This window comes from Oncorhynchus clarkii, chromosome 20 (genome assembly GCF_045791955.1).
Source record: "Oncorhynchus clarkii lewisi isolate Uvic-CL-2024 chromosome 20, UVic_Ocla_1.0, whole genome shotgun sequence".
In the NCBI taxonomy this organism is placed as follows: Eukaryota; Metazoa; Chordata; class Actinopteri; order Salmoniformes; family Salmonidae; genus Oncorhynchus; species Oncorhynchus clarkii.
The window spans coordinates 18,915,449-18,933,104 of NC_092166.1; the positions used below are offsets into that span (position 1 = coordinate 18,915,449).

General features: G+C 43.4%; 1 protein-coding gene across 7 annotated transcripts in view; it reads right to left on the reverse strand.

The window, feature by feature from the left end:
- Positions 1-121: 121 nt before the first annotated feature.
- Positions 122-17,656, reverse strand: part of LOC139376036 (ATP-dependent 6-phosphofructokinase, platelet type-like) — a 35,590-nt gene continuing 18,055 nt past the window's right edge. For 4 of the 7 annotated variants that reach the window (XM_071118129.1, XM_071118128.1, XM_071118130.1 and 1 more), the window contains 10 exons: positions 15,258-15,404; positions 12,136-12,206; positions 11,917-12,004; positions 11,043-11,195; positions 3,497-3,661; positions 2,098-2,159; positions 1,680-1,791; positions 1,407-1,506; positions 1,093-1,198; positions 122-902 (listed from right to left, as the gene is read on the reverse strand). In XM_071118129.1, the coding sequence (XP_070974230.1) occupies positions 761-902; positions 1,093-1,198; positions 1,407-1,506; positions 1,680-1,791; positions 2,098-2,159; positions 3,497-3,661; positions 11,043-11,195; positions 11,917-12,004; positions 12,136-12,206; positions 15,258-15,404 (1,146 nt within the window). In that variant the 3' untranslated portion in view covers positions 122-760. Of the gene's footprint in view, positions 903-1,092; positions 1,199-1,406; positions 1,507-1,679; positions 1,792-2,097; positions 2,160-3,496; positions 3,662-4,514; positions 4,668-11,042; positions 11,196-11,916; positions 12,005-12,135; positions 12,207-15,257; positions 15,405-17,656 lie in introns of all 7 variants that reach the window. The other 3 variants (XM_071118132.1, XM_071118131.1, XM_071118127.1) reach the window with 1 other exon arrangement.

Consider the following 17,656-nt stretch of genomic DNA (forward strand, 5'->3'; position numbering starts at 1 on the left):
CATACCAGACACAATGCTACATGCAGCTTTATCCTGTGAGATTTCCATGCCCATCCTCTGACCTCAAATGTTGAATAGTGTGGTGAGGAGAGGTGACGTGAACTTCATTGAGGTTTCACAATTGTCATCACAATAAATATTCTTTAATACTTGGAGAAAACACTCGGATCACACAGTGAGTTAACATTCAAATGGGTTTCACAAACAGATCCTCAGCTAAGCCACACAATACAGCAGCAGAACTAACATGACCTACTCTTAGATGCCAACCCAGGATTGATACAAAGTGCAAGTATGGAGTGACAACACAACGTAACAATGGAGTAGACCTACAGTAGGTGGCGGGATGAACAGCTCTCCCTTTAGAAGAAGACGGAGAGGGAAGAAGCACCTATGGGAGTAGACTAGGGCTACATCCTGGTTCTCCACCCTTTTCCAAAAGTGTGCACTTGCACACTGCCCATCATGAATTTAAAAGCATAGGATTGGTGTAAGCATTGGCTGGAAGCAGTTTCTACCAGTGTAAAATCCATATGAGAAAGTGTGCAAGTGCATACTTCAGAAGAAGGGTGGACAATTGAGCCCTAAGTAGCTTCTGAGAGGACATGAGTATGGGACGGAGTGAAAGTGCTGGTAAGAGTTACCATGATTGGAGCTAAGTTACACTGAATGGATCAGCTCAGGGCCAGTCTGCTCTATCTAAAGACTAGCCTATCCAGACTGTGCTGGTCTAGCCTACCCAGACTAGGTGCTGGTCAGTTCAGTCCACCTTCTTGGGCCTGACCCGGGTCACATGCTCCAGCTGGCCAGAGTCAGACACGTCGTAGCTGGTCTTGTATTTAGCCAGGATCTTCATCAGGGGGCGGAGCTTCAACCACCACTGTTCCTTAGGGATCCTGTGGCTGATAGGGTAGAATAGGACAAAACACACACGAGACCATGATGACATAAAATAAAACAGTTTGAAGCTTTAGTTAATGCACTCAATTTGGCACTTTGTTTTATACGGGTGGACATTGTCAGTTAAACTGAAGGAAGAATGTTTTAACCTTGTGCTACCATGGTCTACACAACATGTAAAAGTTGCCTTACACAAAGTCTGTTTGGTCTTTGAGCTGCACCACTGGTTGGAAGACCATGGCCCTGCGACGCATCCCCAGCAAACAGGCAGTGTCCTCTGTGTTAGCAAACACCTTCCCTGCACAAGGAGAACAAATACAGCCAGGCACACTTATTTGAGTCCAAATTACACCCTATTCCCCCTATGGACCATGGTCAAAAGTAGTGCACTATATAGTTGATATGGTGCCATTTAGGATGTATATTAACCAATATGCAAACTAAAAAGGCATTTTTGTATTTTTTTGGTAGTATTTTTGGTATTAAATTCAGAACATGTACTCTACCTTCTTTATATGACTCCTTGAGCTTTCTTGAAATCCATTGAATCGCTTTGGCTGCAATCTTCGTTCCAAAGTTCCTGTCGAATGGGGAAGGAGCACCTCCCTTTGGAAATATAATAAATAATCTGTTTTACTCAGGTCAGGTTCATGTCATAATAAACTAAGGTAATATGTGGATTACACAGTAACATGATCAATATACAGTATGCTATCATTCAATTCACATCTGAGTGGTATCAGTTGCAATCGGGCTACAGTGTGTGTCTGTAACCACACCTGCTGCATATGTCCAAGGACATTCTTCCTGCAGTCGAACACTCCTTTCCCCTCCTCAGAGTACAGCTGGTAGATGAAATCTGTGGTGAAGTTCTCATTGGAGTTCTCATTCCTGTAACGTCACACACACACACAATGTCAAGGTCCCATTTGTCCTGCTGCTGCGTTACAGGGTGATTCTTCCTATTGTGTTCAGTAATACTGAGAAATATTGAGTGGTCTCTATAGAGCCTCGATAGACCATCACAAAAGGTAGAGTATTTTAACATACAAATAATTTGTATTAGTAGCCTACACAGTGTGGCATAAATATAGTCTTACTATCATACATAGCTGGCTACGTACATGTGTGCCTTTATTGTTAACATACTGTACATTTGTAAAGAGGTGATCATGCCAGACATGAGCTCTTCCTTACCTCAGCACCAAGCCCCTCTGGATGCCCGTCTTCATCTTCTCTGTCAAATGCTCGACGTTGGACTGAAGCAGAGAGAAAAGCCTCACATTATCTGTGATAAGTCTGAAGTATTCTAGAGTTTTCCACCTCCATCTGTAACCTACGTGAGCTGCAGAACAAAGCTAATTTCTCTGCTGTGTCTCAGGGACAGTTCTGCAGAGTGCTCTGGTGACCATGAGGTGGCACACTTATTACTGCTGTTCTGTCCCCTACTTGGATGAGTTGTCGCCATTCACTCCAATTAAAGTAGGCTACAGTATACAGCATGCCGATGGAACATATGCTAGAACACTGAATTACACTCAACCTTATCTTTTGTTTATAATGAGTGTGTGCACTTTGCAACACATGGGTAAATATCGACATCACCTTGTTCCACAATGGAGCATATATATAACATTTGTTACATTAAATAATAATGTAGCATATATATAATATTCATTGCATTAAATAATACAAATGATTTCATCTGATATTGGACCAGGTCTTAGGAGACTGCATATTTTATCCATGATCTGAAGGGCTCTACATTTGTGTACCTGACAACAGCAGAATGGCTCTCAGACAATAACAACTAGCACGACAACAACACTCTAGTGCTGTTGAGTAGGCCTCCTCAAACCATAACAATGAGATCTGTCTTGATCAGAGCTTAACACTCCTGGAATGATGATGCGTTCTACCTATTAATAACCATCATAGCTACGTACTGTAATGTACTGTAATCTGGGTCACTTGAGCACTCCTAAAATAGAGGCCCTGTTGCACTGAGGGAGGAGAGAGTGATTATATGTACATCAGTTACTATGGATTCCAATGAGGAATTAACTTTGTAAATATTTAGGTTTATAACAGTGTATACTGTATAAAACTGAGATTCCACAATTGCCAGGTTTTCTATAATTCCTGGCTGGAGGATTCCAAATCAAATTGTATTTGTCACATGCTTTGTAAACAACAGGTGTGGACTAACAGTGAAATGCTTACTTACGGGTCCTTCCCAACAACGCAGAGAAATAATAGAAAAATAATAACACAAGGAATAAATACACGAGTAATGATAACTTTGCTACTGTCAGGGGTACGAGGTAATTGAGGTAGATACTGTATGTACATATAGGTAGGGATGAAGTCACTAGGCAACAGATAGATAATAAACAGTAACAGCAGCGTATGTGATGAGTCAAAAGAGCTAGTGAAAAAAGGGTCAATGCAGATAGTCCGGGTAGCTATTTAGCAGTCTTATCCTGCATATTCCCTCCTGATGCCAGGAATCTTCCAACCAGAATTTCTGTAAAACCTGGGAATTTCTGGAAAGTTACTAGAATTGTTCTACCTTATGTAAAACAATGTCCCTCACCTGGAGGTCTCTGATGTCGAAAGGTTCCTCATAGATGTAGACAGCGTCAGCCCCCGCAGCCAGCCCCCCGACACTGGCCAGGTACCCACAGTACCCCCCCATGGTCTCAATGATGAACACACGCCGCTTAGTCCCACTGGCAGACTGCTTGATGCGGTCACATGTCTGACACACACAGATGCTCATAGTCAGATCGAATAGGCACACAGGTTGTGTCCATAATGGCACCCTATTCCCTTTTTAGTGCATTACTTTTGACCAGGGCGAATAAGGCTCTGGTCAAAAGTTTTTTACTATAAGGGAATAGGGTGGCATTTGTGACACAAACCAATGTTACGATTATCAATAGCATACAGACAATGTTGTTTTGTTAGGTAATAGCTACTGTACATACAAAATGCTCTGTATTGGTATCAAACATGCTCACACAATTACCCAAAACATGCTCCATGTCACAATATAATACGATCATAAAATACAAACAGCATTTCAAGATTTACCAGGATGCAGCTCTAGTCTCAAAGAATTCTTCCATAACATCAAACCAGAAACCAGTTAGTAAAGGAACAGGAAGTCTAATTCTAACTAGTAAAGCATGTATGTTCTAAGTGTACACAAATGGGGTTGTTTACATTGTGTGCGTGTGAATGTGGAAGAGAAATCATGGGAAATATCTGTCTGTTGTCGGTCTATATTCCCACAATAGTTTCACAATGTCAACTAGGGTCAGACATCGGTCCAATAAGTGAACTAGTTTTTGAGCAAATAATTATGACTTGTAGATCTCTAGGAAAGCAGACCACATAATAATACAAATCTAGTGATCACTGATAACTTCAAATGGTACAGTATCATTTCAACCCTGTTAAAAGCTGTGTTCTAGCCTGAGTGCCAGTCTGTTTGTGCTATCATGCCAACTCATTGCCACTCCTTGTCGTGCTTGGCTTGACAATGACACCAATGGAGTTGGCAAAACCATAAACAGATCTGGGACCAGGCTATGTGAGTTCTACCTTACCTCCACGATGGCATTGAGGGAAGTGTCTGCCCCGATACTCAGATCAGTACCAGGTACATTGTTACTAATGGTGGCAGGCAGCACACACATCGGGATGCAAAAGTCCTCATGGCTGGTCCGGGCCTCATAGAGCTGCAGCAGACACTCAAACGCCTGGTGAAGTGGTGCGGCACAAACGCGTTACACCACTAGGTGGAGCATCTCATACTCAGAGAGACCCTACTACACGGTACCCTAGTATGGGTTGTGTCCCAAATGGCACCCTATTCCCTATGTAGTGCAATATATAGCCCATAGGGCTCTGGTCAAAAGTAGTACAGTATAAAGGGAATAGGCTCTCATTTGGGAGGCAGATCATACTATATGTTACCCTATTAAGGCCTGATCTACACCCTACCCCATGTAGTATCTGTGTGTGTAAGGCTCTTTCCGTGCAAGAGAGGAGTTGGCTTGGTATCCCATTGGCAAAGAGGAGACCGAAGAGGGGCGGGGTTGGTTGGTCACCCTAGCTGGCAGACAGACAGAAGTGTTGTCGTGGAAACTACAGTAGACTCAGTCAGTCACAATGCAGCCTGGCGATACTGCACTTGACCTCACAACGAGAGGGAACTTTTGTACGCAAGTGGCAAAATGCTGGTCGTTATCCATCAGGTCCACTACCCATGCAGACAATCGTGTTCAAAACAAAATGCTGGTCATTATCCATCAGGTCCACTACCCATGCAGACAATCGTGTTCAAAACAAAATGCTGGTCGTTATCCATCAGGTCCACTACCCATGCAGACAATCGTGTTCAAAACAAAATGCTGGTCATTATCCATCAGGTCCACTACCCATGCAGACAATCGTGTTCAAAACAAAATGCTGGTCATTATCCATCAGGTCCACTACCCATGCAGACAATCGTGTTCAAAACAAAATGCTGGTCGTTATCCATCAGGTCCACTACCCATGCAGACAATCATGTTCAAAACAAAATGGTGGTCTGTCCTGGTTGAAGACAACAATTAGATAGGCTATTACTGTTCTATGAATCATTTAATCTCCCTTTATTAAAGTTATTAAAGTGAATTAACTTCTTTCTCCAATAGAGTATAGTGTATATTTGTTTCAGATGCTTCGTGAGAATCTAGCTTTTGTTGATAATAGAAATAAAATCAACTAAATGGGTTAAGTAAAATGATTGGTTAGAGAAAACATCTAAATGTTAGTACAACTACTACTTCTACTTCATTCATACCCTTCTCTTCCAAACCTCCACCTCATCCACCTCCTCCACCTGGCTTGTAGCCATTTGGATAGCAGGATAGCAGTGTTGTAGAGCTACGGGTTGTATTTAACCAGACCAGGGACCAGACATCTCATCATGTTTAGTAAACAAGGTGCAGGGAGAACAATGGAAGTGGCAGGGTGCAAAACATGCCACGTCACTAGTGCATGCCCCTATCTACCACTTACCTGGGACCTAACTGAGAGCTCCACTATGACATTTACCAGCAAAAACAACAGACATCAGAGGCCTCAGACTGAAAGAACTAGCCCTAATATAGTACTACACTCCTAATATTACCCCAACCCCTAATACTACCCCTACCATTAATATACAGTGCCTTGCAAAATTATTCACCCCCTTGGTGTTTTTCCTATTTTGTTGCATTACAACCTGTAATTTAAAAATATTTTATTTGGATTTCATGTAATGGACATACACAAAATAGTCCAAATTGGTGAAGTGAAATGAAAAAAATAACTTGTTTCAAAAAATTCTAAAAAATAAAACATGGAAAAGTGGTGCGTACATATGTATTCATCCCTTTGCTATGAAGCCCCTAAATAAGATCTGGTGCAACCAATTACCTTCAGAAGTCACATAAATAGTTAAATAAAGTCTACCTGTGTGCAATCAAAGTGTCAAATGATCTGTCACATGATCTCAGTATATATACACCTGTTCTGAAAGGCCCCAGAGTCTGCAACACCACGAGGCAAGGGGCACCACCAAGCAAGCGGCACTATGAAGACCAAGGAGGTCTCCAAACAGGTCAGGGACAAAGTTGTGGAGAAGTACAGATCAGTGTTGGGTTATAAAAAATATCAGAAACTTTGAACATCCCACGGAGCACCATTAAATCCATTATTAAAAAATGGAAAGAATATGGCACCACAACAAACCTGCCAAGAGAGGGCCGCCCACCAAAGCTCACGGACCGGGCAAGGAGGGCATTAATCAGAGAGGCAACAAAGAGACCAAAGATAACCCTGAAGGAGCTGCAAAGCTCCACAGCAGAGATTGGAGTATCTATCCATAGGACCACTTTAAGCCGTACACTACACAGGGCTGGGCTTTACAGAAGAGTGTTTGTTTCAGAAGAAAAAATATGTTTTTCATCTTCAAAGTGGTAGGCTTGTTGTGTAAATCAAATTATACAAACCCCTGAAAAATCTATTTTAATTCCAGGTTGTACGGCAACAAAATAGGAAAAATGCCCTACCCCTAATATACCTACCCATAATACTAACCCGACCCCTAATACTACTCCTAATATACCTACCCTTAATACTACCGCTAATATACCTACCCCTAATCTAACCTTACCCTTAATACCACCCCTAAAATACCTACCGCTAATCCAACCCTACCCCTAATACTACCCCTAACCAACCTAGCCCTAATCCAATCCTACCTCTAATATACCTACCCCTAATTCTATCAAACCCCTAATACTACCCCTAATCCTACCCCAAAATGACCTACCCCTAATACTACATCTACCCCTAATACTACATCTACCCCTAATACTACCCCTACCCCTAATACACCTCCCCTAATAGTATATCTACCCCTAATACTACCCCTACCCCTAATATACCTAACGTAATATAACTAACCTAGCCACGTGCTTCTACACCTGCATTGCTTGCTGTTTGGGGTTTTAGGCTGGGTTTCTGTACAGCACTTTGATATATCAGCTGATGTAAGAAGGGCTATATAAATACAATACCACTAATACTACCCCTACCTCCAATATACCTACCCCTAATACTATCCCTACCCATAATATAGTACTACTCCCCTAATACGACCCCTAACCCTAATATACCTCCCCCTAATACTACCCCTACCCCTAATCTACCTCCCCCTAATATACCTCCCCTAATACTACTCCTACCCCTAATACTACTCCTACCCCTAATACTACCCCTACCCCTAATCTACCTCCCCCTAATATACCTACCCCTAATACTAATCATACCCCTAATCTACCTACCCCTAATAATACCCCTAATATACCTATCCCTAATATACCTACCCCTAAAACTAATCCTACCCCTAATTACCTACCCCTAAAACCAATCCTACCCCTAATCACCTACCCCTACCCCTAATATTACCCCTACCCCTAACACACCTACCCCTAATACCCTCAATACCCATAAATTACCTACCCCTAATACACCTACACGTAATACTACCCCTAATATACCTATCCCTAATACAACCTTACCCCTAATATACCTATCCCTAATACTACCCCTACCCATAATATAGTACTACTCACCTAATACTACCCCTGTCACTAATATATCTACCCTTAATATACCTCCCCCTAATACTACTCATACCCCAAATATACCTCCCCTAATACTACTCCAACCCCTAACATACCTAACCCTAAAACTAATCCTACCGCGACCCTTAATTACCTACCCCTAATACTACTCCAACCCCTAATATACAGTGCCTTCAGAAAGTATTCACATGTTGTTGTGTTCCAGACTGAATTTAAAATGGATTAATTGTAGATGTGTTTGTCACTGGCCTACACCCAATACCCCATCATGTCAAAGTGGAATTATGTTTTACAAATTAATACAAAAATGAAAATCTGAAATGTCTTGAGTCAATAAGTATTCAAACCCTTTGTTATGGTAAACCTAAATAAGTAAAATGCTTAACAAGTCACATAATAATTGCATGGTCTCACTTTGTGTGCAATAACAGTGTTTAACATGATTTTTGAATGACGTCCTCGTCTCTGTACCTAAAGTCCCATGTCAAGCAGTGATTTTCAACAGATTTGACCACAAAGACCAGCAAGGTTTTCCAATGCCTCGCAAAGAAGGGCACCTATTGGTAGAAGGGTAAAAAAAATATGACATTGAATATCCCTTTGAGCATGGTGAAGTTATTAATTACACTTTGGATGATGTATCAATACACCCAGTCACTACAAATATACATCCTAACTCAGATAGGAAGCTCAGATTTCACTACGAGGCCAACAGTTACATAGTTTAATGGTTGTGATAAGAGAAAGCTGAGGTTTGATTAACAACATTTGGAATTACTCCACAATGCTAACTTAATTGACAGAGTAATAAAAGGAATCATATTTGCAACAAGGCACTAAAGAAATACTGCAAAAAACCTGAGCCTGGGCGCAATTCACTTTGAGTCCTGAATACAAAATGTTATGTTTGTGGCAAATCAATATAACACATTACTTGTCATGGTTCCTCCTGACAGAGGGTGGCAGAGACCGCCCTAGAGACTTTTATTGGACTCCGGTATGTCTTATTCTTTTTTTTCTGTGGTCCTTTGCAGAAGCTTGAATTGTTTACTGTGTGTGGTTGTTTCCTGAGTGAGTTTTTGAGACTTAGTGTTTATTTATTTTATTTTTTTTTCAAGTGTACTGTGGTCCTGCGGCTACTGTTTCTCAGTGAAGTATTATGTTTATCCTTAACCACTGATTCCTCGTCTGGTCTCTTCTCTGCACCTGGGTCCAACCTTACCACGTCACATTACTGAGTACCACTTTCAATACTTTCTTTTTTTTTTTTTGAATTTTACCCCTTTTTCTCCCCAATTTCGTAGTATCCAATTGTTGTAGTAGCTCTAGAGTAGATCTTGTCTCATCGCTACAACTCCCGTACAGGCTCGGGAGAGACGAAGGTTGAAAGTCATGCGTCCTCCGATACACAACCAACCAAGCCGCTGCTTCTTAACACAGCGCACATCCAACCCGGAAGCCAGCCGCACCAATGCGCCGGAGGAAACACTGTGCACCTGGCCACCTTGGCTAGCGTACACTGCGCCCAGCCCGCCACAGGAGTCGCTGGTGCGCGATGAGACAAGGACACCCCTACCGACCAAGCCCTCCCTAACCCGGGCGACGCTAGGCCAATTTTGCGTCGCCCCACGGACCTCCCGGTCGCGGCCGGTTACGACAGAGCCTGGGCGCGAACCCAGGACTCTGATGGCACAGCTGGCGCTGCAGTACAGCGCCCTTAACCACTGCGCCACCCAGGAGGCCCTCACTTTCAAAACTTTCAAGCATAGTGGTGGCTGCATCATGTTATGGGTATGCTTGTAATCGTTAAGGACTGGGGAGTTTTTCAGGATAAAAAACTACATGGAATGGAGCTAAGTACAGGCAAAATCTTAGAGAAAAACATTGTCAGCTTTCCAACAGACACCAGGATTGTTTCAGCGGGACAATAACCTAAAACACAAGGCCAACTCTACATTGGAGTTGCTTACCAAGATGACAGTGAATGTTCCTGAGTGGCTGAGTTAGTTTTGACTTAAATCTACATGAAAATCTATGGAAAGACCTGACAATGGTTGTTTAGCAGTGATCTACAAGCAATTTGACAGAGCTTGAAGAATTTTGAAAAGAATAATAGGCAAATGTTGCAAAATCCAGGTGTGTAAATCTCTTAGAGACTTACCCAGAAAGACTCACAGCTGTAATGGCTGCCAAAGATGCTTCTACAAATTATTGACTCAGGGGTGTGACTACTTATTAGATATTTCTGTATTCAATTTACAATAAAACTGCAAAAGTTTCTAAAAAACAGGTTTTCACTTTGTCATTATGGGGTATTGTGTGTAGATTGGTGAGAGAACCCCCCCAAAATGTAATCAATGTTGAACTTTGAACTTAGGCTGCAACACAACAAAAGTGGAATAAGTCAAGAGGTATGGATACTTTGTGAAGACACTGTACCTACTCCTAATACTACCCCTACCCCTAATATACCTAACCCAAATTACACCCCTACCCCTAATATCCCTAATCCTACTCCTACCACTACTAATCATATACTACTCCACCTCTTTACATGGGTTGAACTTTAATGAAATCACTGTTAACTTCTTGCTGTTTGTACAATAGAGTCTCTTGCAACTGATCAGAGGATAAGTTGTCATACTATATCTAACTCTTTCACTTAGTGTTTACTGTGGCTTTTTAAACTCTACCTAACTATTTCACTTAGTGTTTACTGTGGCTTTTTAAACTCTACCTAACTATTTCCTTTCAGATGATAAAGTAGCACATGCATACCTCGGTCAACACAAATCAGTTTGGTGCCTTTAGGTAACGCTCAGTTACATTCAGCCAGTTGTGATGCTGGTAAATGTCACGCCCGAGCTGCGATCAGTGAAGCCCCCAATTCTGATTGGCTGGAGGGTGTTCTTAAAACACGTAAACTTGCGACCTCTGACCCCCAGCCAGACTTACATCAGTAATAGCATTCAAAGCTGTGTCTGCGCCAATGCTGAGGTCAGAGCCCGGTATATTGTTGGAGACCGTGGCAGGGACCATAACCATGGGGACACAGAACTCATTATATTTCTCCCGGGCAGCGGACAGTTCCATGACTCCCAGGAAGGCCTACAGTACAGGGCAGATCCAGGGCTTTAGAGCGGAGAGTTAATTGGGTAGCATCCCAAAATGGCACCCTATTCCCTATATAGTACACTACTTTTGACCAGGGCTGGTCAAAAGTAGTGCAGTGTATAGGGTGCCATTTAGGACACAGCAATAAAGACAGGACAAGGTGGGCGGAGCCAGTGTGAGGGAGCCGGGCCTATCAAAACGGACAGTGTGACATAGGAAGCACCACACAGTGTAACTGACACATATATGGGGGACACAGGGAGGAGAGCCTGAAGGGTGCTAGGAATTGTGGAGAAATATGTTCTTAATAATCATAGGAGGGAATAATGGAGAATATTTTGTCACTTTAGATTGTGAAATGAATGAATACAACAGTGTGACAAACGTAGAAAAATATATGAGACAGGAGTATATTCCAGTGTATTTCTCAAAGATTATTATTAGTATTACTATTAGAGTGTATTACTATTACTAAAATTCTAATTTTACTCAAAATATAGGATTCTAATGTAAGATCTTTTCAGTGTGCCGGACAATGCATTTAACCAAGTACTTCAAGTATTTGAGGATTACTAGACTATGCTAAAAACTTTTCACATTTATAAAAAGTACAATATACAATTTGGTAATGCATAGTAGTGATATAATACTGTAATAATATTAAACTGCTATTTCAATGTCCAATGCATTTGATTCTGTGATGAGCTGTACATACCTCAAATCCACCGATAACAAGCAAAGCATTGATGTTATGTATCCTGATTTGTTCAGCTATCTTATCAAGATGCTTCGCTGGAAGGGTTCTGAAATAAGGAATGAAAATCTGTGTTAATCTACAGTACCCGATATGTCAGTGTTGACTTTCCATGCTGCACCTTTTGAAACACTTGTTGTGTCCCAAATGGCACTCTATGGGCTCTGTTCATTGGCCTACCTCTTTGTTCCCAGTATGGACCCCCCTTGTCCAGTCCAACCACCTACATCTCCCCATTTAATCTCCTTTATCTGTGTGGACACAAACACAACAAAACTGCATTTGAGATTGAGGTTTCAAATGTGTTCTGAGTAGTCTCCATAAAGCTCTCCTAATTGCTAACATCCTCATTCATTACATTCATTTCAATGGGACACAAAACATGCTAAAAGAAGGAATGACATTCTAAAAAACAATCACGCACATCAGATTTGCAGTCAATGATATAGACATATAACATCTATCCTGCTTTGTATGATAGCTTGATTGTACTGTATTATTGCTCATTGAAGCACACAGGCTCTAATCTACCAACAGTACTCTACCAAGGTCTCACTCATCCCTCAGTGTTGGGCAAGGTAAAGTAGCATTTGACCATGGACGAAGAAGCACGCCATTATTTTCAATCACTTATCCCTGCCTTCATGCTTTCCTCCAGCTGAGTGCCCAGGGCCCTTGAAACAAAGACTGACCTAGGCAGTGTTGTTTGAGGTCTGGTGACAGAGAGAGTGGGTGACAGAGAGAGTGGGTGACAGAGAGAGGGAGTGACAGAGAGAGGGAGTGACAGAGAGAGTGGGTGACAGAGAGAGTGGGTGACAGAAAGAGGGAGTGACAGAGAAAGGGAGTGGGTGTGAGGGTGAGAACGTAGGGGTTAGAGGCCTAGGAAATGTGGATGAGAGTGGAAGTGAGAGAGAGGCCTGCATAAAGGAGAAGGGGTGAGAGAGAGGCCTGTGTAAAGGAGAGGGTGGGTGAGAGTGGAGGTGAGAGAGAGGCCTGTGTAAAGGTGAGGAGGTGAGAGAGAGGCCTGCATAAAGGAGAGGGGGTGAGAGAGAGGCCTGTGTAAAGGAGAGGGGGTGAGAGAGAGGCCTGTGTAAAGGAGAGGGGGTGAGTGAGAGGCCTCTTCTGTATAAAGGAGAGGGGGTGAGTGAGAGGCCTCTTCTGCATAAAGTAGAGAGGGGGTGAGTGAGAGGCCTCTTCTCTATAAAGGAGAGGGGGTGAGTGAGAGACCTCTTCTGCATAAAGGAGAGGGGGTGAGTGAGAGGCCTCTTCTGCATAAAGTAGAGAGGGGGTGAGTGAGAGGCCTCTTCTGTATAAAGGAGAGGGGGTGAGTGAGAGGCCTCTTCTGCATAAAGGAGAGGGGGTGAGTGAGAGGCCTCTTCTGTATAAAGGAGAGGGGGTGAGAGAGAGGCCTGCATAAAGGAGAGGGGGTGAGAGAGAGGCCTGGCCTGCATAAAGTAGAGGGGGGTGAAAGGCCTCTTCTGCATAAAGGACAGGGGGTGAGAGAGAGGCCTCTTCTGCATAAAGTAGAGGGGGTGAGTGAGAGGCCTGGCCTGCATAAAGTAGAGGGGGGGGGGGTGAAAGGCCTCTTCTGCATAAAGGACAGGGGGTGAGAGAGAGGCCTCTTCTGCATAAAGTAGAGGGGGTGAGTGAGAGGCCTGGCCTGCATAAAGTATAGGGGGTGAAAGGCCTCTTCTGCATAAAGTAGAGGGGGTGAGTGAGAGGCCTCTTCTGCATAAAGTAGAGGGGGTGAGTGAGAGGCCTGCATAAAGGAGAGAGGGGGGTGAGAGGCCTCTTCTGCATAAAGTAGAGGGGGTGAGTGAGAGGCCTCTTCTGCATAAAGTAGAGGGGGTGAGTGAGAGGCCTGGCATGCATAAAGTAGAGGGGGGTGAGAGGCCTCTTCTGCATAAAGTAGAGGGGGTGAGTGAGAGGCCTCTTCTGCATAAAGTAGAGGGGGTGAGTGAGAGGCCTGCATAAAGGAGAGAGGGGGGGTGAGAGGCCTCTTCTGCATAAAGTAGAGGGGGTGAGTGAGAGGCCTCTTCTGCATAAAGTAGAGGGGGTGAGTGAGAGGCCTGGCATGCATAAAGTAGAGGGGGGGTGAGAGGCCTATTCTGCATAAAGTAGAGGGGTTGAGTGAGAGGCCTCTTCTGCATAAAGTAGAGGGGGTGAGTGAGAGGCCTCTTCTGCATAAAGTAAAGGGGGTGAGTGAGAGGCCTGGCCTGGATAAAGGAGAGGAGGTGAGTGAGAGGCCTCTTCTGCATAAAGGAGAGAGGGGTAAGTGAGAGGCTTGCATCAAGGAGAGAGGGTGAGTGAGAGGCTTGCATCAAGGAGAGAGGGGTGAGTGAGAGGCCTGGATAAAGGACAGGGGGTGAGTGAGAGGCCTGGCCTGGATAAATGACAGGGGGTGAGTGAGAGGCCTGGCCTGGATAAAGGACAGGGGTTGAGTGAGAGGCCTGGCCTGGATAAAGGACAGGGGTTGAGTGGGAGGCCTGGCCTGGATAAAGGACAGGGGGTGAGTGAGAGGCCTGCAGAAAGGACAGGGGGTGAGTGAGAGGCCTGGATAAAGGACAGGGGGTGAGTGAGAGGCCTGGATAAAGGGCAGGGGGTGAGTGAGAGGCCTGGCCTGGATAAAGGACAGGGGGTGAGTGAGAGGCCTGGCCTGGATAAAGGACAGGGGGTGAGTGAGAGGCCTGGCCTGGATAAAGGACAGGGGGTGAGTGAGAGGCCTGTTCTGGATAAAGGACAGGGGTAGATTGAGAGGCCTGGCCTGGGTAAAGTAGAGTGGAGGTGAGAGTAATTGGCTTACTTACTGACTTACTTACTGACTTTATTGTCCCCATGGGGATCATTTTGTTGCAGTGTCATGTACACGTTTAAATACAAAATACAAAACAAAATTGACAATACAATTGTAAGCACTCCTGTTTATCTCCCCACACAAGTCTTATCTGAAAAACACCATCAGTGTCTGTGGCAGGGGACACAAGAGTAAAGGTGACTTACAGAGGGCAGCTACTTTTCTACTCTGTAAAGCCAGTCAACAAGGTCACTATAACCTTTAGATTACCTGGCTTCGCTGTCATGTTTATATTAATCATTTTAAATATGTTCTTGTTATTCTAATGGCTTTCAAAATATGGTGTAGACTGCATTTCAAGGTTAATGGTGTAAACAATACTAGGGGACAAATATGATCAAATGTGCTTAACAGTGAGAAAACAACCTGTTGATCATGTGGCAGTGAGACCATCATTCTCATTGGGCAAGAATACAATGACTATAATCATGTGTCTTAACTCCAGTACCTGTCCCTTGTAGAATCCCTCGAATCCGTCGTTAACAGCGAACATCTTGTGCCCCTCGGTGATGCCCACCCTGACGGCCGAGCGGACAGCTGCGTTCATGCCCGCAGCAGGGGCACCCACGTTCAGCACCGCCACGTTGAAGGAGCTCTGAGGATCAACAGCACAGTCGTCACACACACACATTTAGAAATACACACACACACAAAAACACACACAAAAATACATACACATTTTAAACCAGTTGGGGTCATTTCAATTTCTATTCAGTAAATTCAAAATGCTCATTGATACCCATATCACCAAACCCCTCTGTATACATACACCTGCTCATAGTGGTTGATACTGGGTAGAGATGCTCTACAAGCCTGGCAAAGCTGTTGTCTCCGTGGAGAATGTAGCAGCATGCAGAGACAAGCCTAGCAAGGCCTCATGCTACGGCCCCAAAATGCTGCATCTGTATAGGCTGTTGTTGTACTTCACATAGACCACTGGCTCTGAGCTCAATCACATGATCACAGCGTGCTCATGGACAGATAGACCCCACGTATATGAGTGCCCTCATAGGCGTGGTAATCTCAAAGTAATCTCTTACTTTGAGCAGATCACAAGCATGTGTCTGATTGATACTTCTATGCAGCAGAACTAGTTAGTAGGCTACGATGACAACAGCAAGCATACTGAAAGTGCAGAAACAGGGCACTTCTTAGAACACAGATCTACTGTGCTTCTACTAAGCAGAGTCATGAAGAAATAAGCAATGAGGCTACAGCAACAGACATCTGTCGTTTTGTGGCACTATTTATGTTCATGGTCTAATGGTCTAATCCAACATGTACTGCGTCAGAAGCTGTCTAGTTCAATCATGGCCCTATGGAGGTATTATTCTATTCAAATAAATATGTTGTTAGAGAAAATGTAACCTACAGTGCATTGCGAAAGTATTCGACCCCCTTGAACTTTGCGACCTTTTGCCACATTTCAGGCTTCAAACATAAAGATATAAAACTGTATTTTTTTGTGAAGAATCAACAAGTGGGACACAATCATGAAGTGGAACGACATTTATTGGATATTTCAAACTTTTTTAACAAATCAAAAACTGAAGAATTGGGCGTGCAAAATTATTCAGCCCCCTTAAGTTAATACTTTGTAGCGCCACCTTTTGCTGCGATTACAGCTGTAAGTCGCTTGGGGTATGTCTCTATCAGTTTTGCACATCGAGAGACTGACATTTTTTCCCATTCCTCCTTGCAAAACAGCTCGAGCTCAGTGAGGTTAGATGGAGAGCATTTGTGAACAGCAGTTTTCAGTTCTTTCCACAGATTCTCGATTGGATTCAGGTCTGGACTTTGACTTGGCCATTCTAACACCTGGATATGTTTATTTTTGAACCATTCCATTGTAGATTTTGCTTTATGTTTTGGATCATTGTCTTGTTGGAAGACAAATCTCCGTCCCAGTCTCAGGTCTTTTGACTCCATCAGGTTTTCTTCCAGAATGGTCCTGTATTTGGCTCCATCCATCTTCCCATCAATTTTAACCATCTTCCCTGTCCCTGCTGAAGAAAAGCAGGCCCAAACCATGATGCTGCCACCACCATGTTTGACAGTGGGGATGGTGTGTTCAGGGTGATGAGCTGTGTTGCTTTTACGCCAAACATAGCGTCTTGCATTGTTGCCAAAAAGTTCAATTTTGGTTTCATCTGAACAGAGCACCTTCTTCCACATGTTTGGTGTGTCTCCCAGGTGGCTTGTGGCAAACTTTAAACGACACTTTTTATGGATATCTTTAAGAAATGGCTTTCTTCTTGCCACTCTTCCATAAAGGCCAGATTTGTGCAATATACGACTGATTGTTGTCCTATGGACAGAGTCTCCCACCTCAGCTGTAGATCTCTGCAGTTCATCCAGAGTGATCATGGGCCTCTTGGCTGCATCTCTGATCAGTCTTCTCCTTGTATGAGCTGAAAGTTTAGAGGGACGGTCTTGGTAGATTTGCAGTGGTCTGATACTCCTTCCATTTCAATATTATCGCTTGCACAGTGCTCCTTGGGATGTTTAAAGCTTGGGAAATATTTTTGTATCCAAATCCGGCTTTAAACTTCTTGACAACAGTATCTCGGACCTGCCTGGTGTGTTCCTTGTTCTTCATGATGCTCTCTGCGCTTTTAACGGACCTCTGAGACTATCACAGTGCAGGTGCATTTATACGGAGACTTGATTACACAGGTGGATTGTATTTATCATCATTAGTCATTTAGGTCAACATTGGATCATTCAGAGATCCTCACTGAACTTCTGGAGAGAGTTTGCTGCACTGAAAGTAAAGGGGCTGAATAATTTTGCACACCCAATTCTTCAGTTTTTGATTTGTTAAAAAAGTTTGAAATATCCAATAAA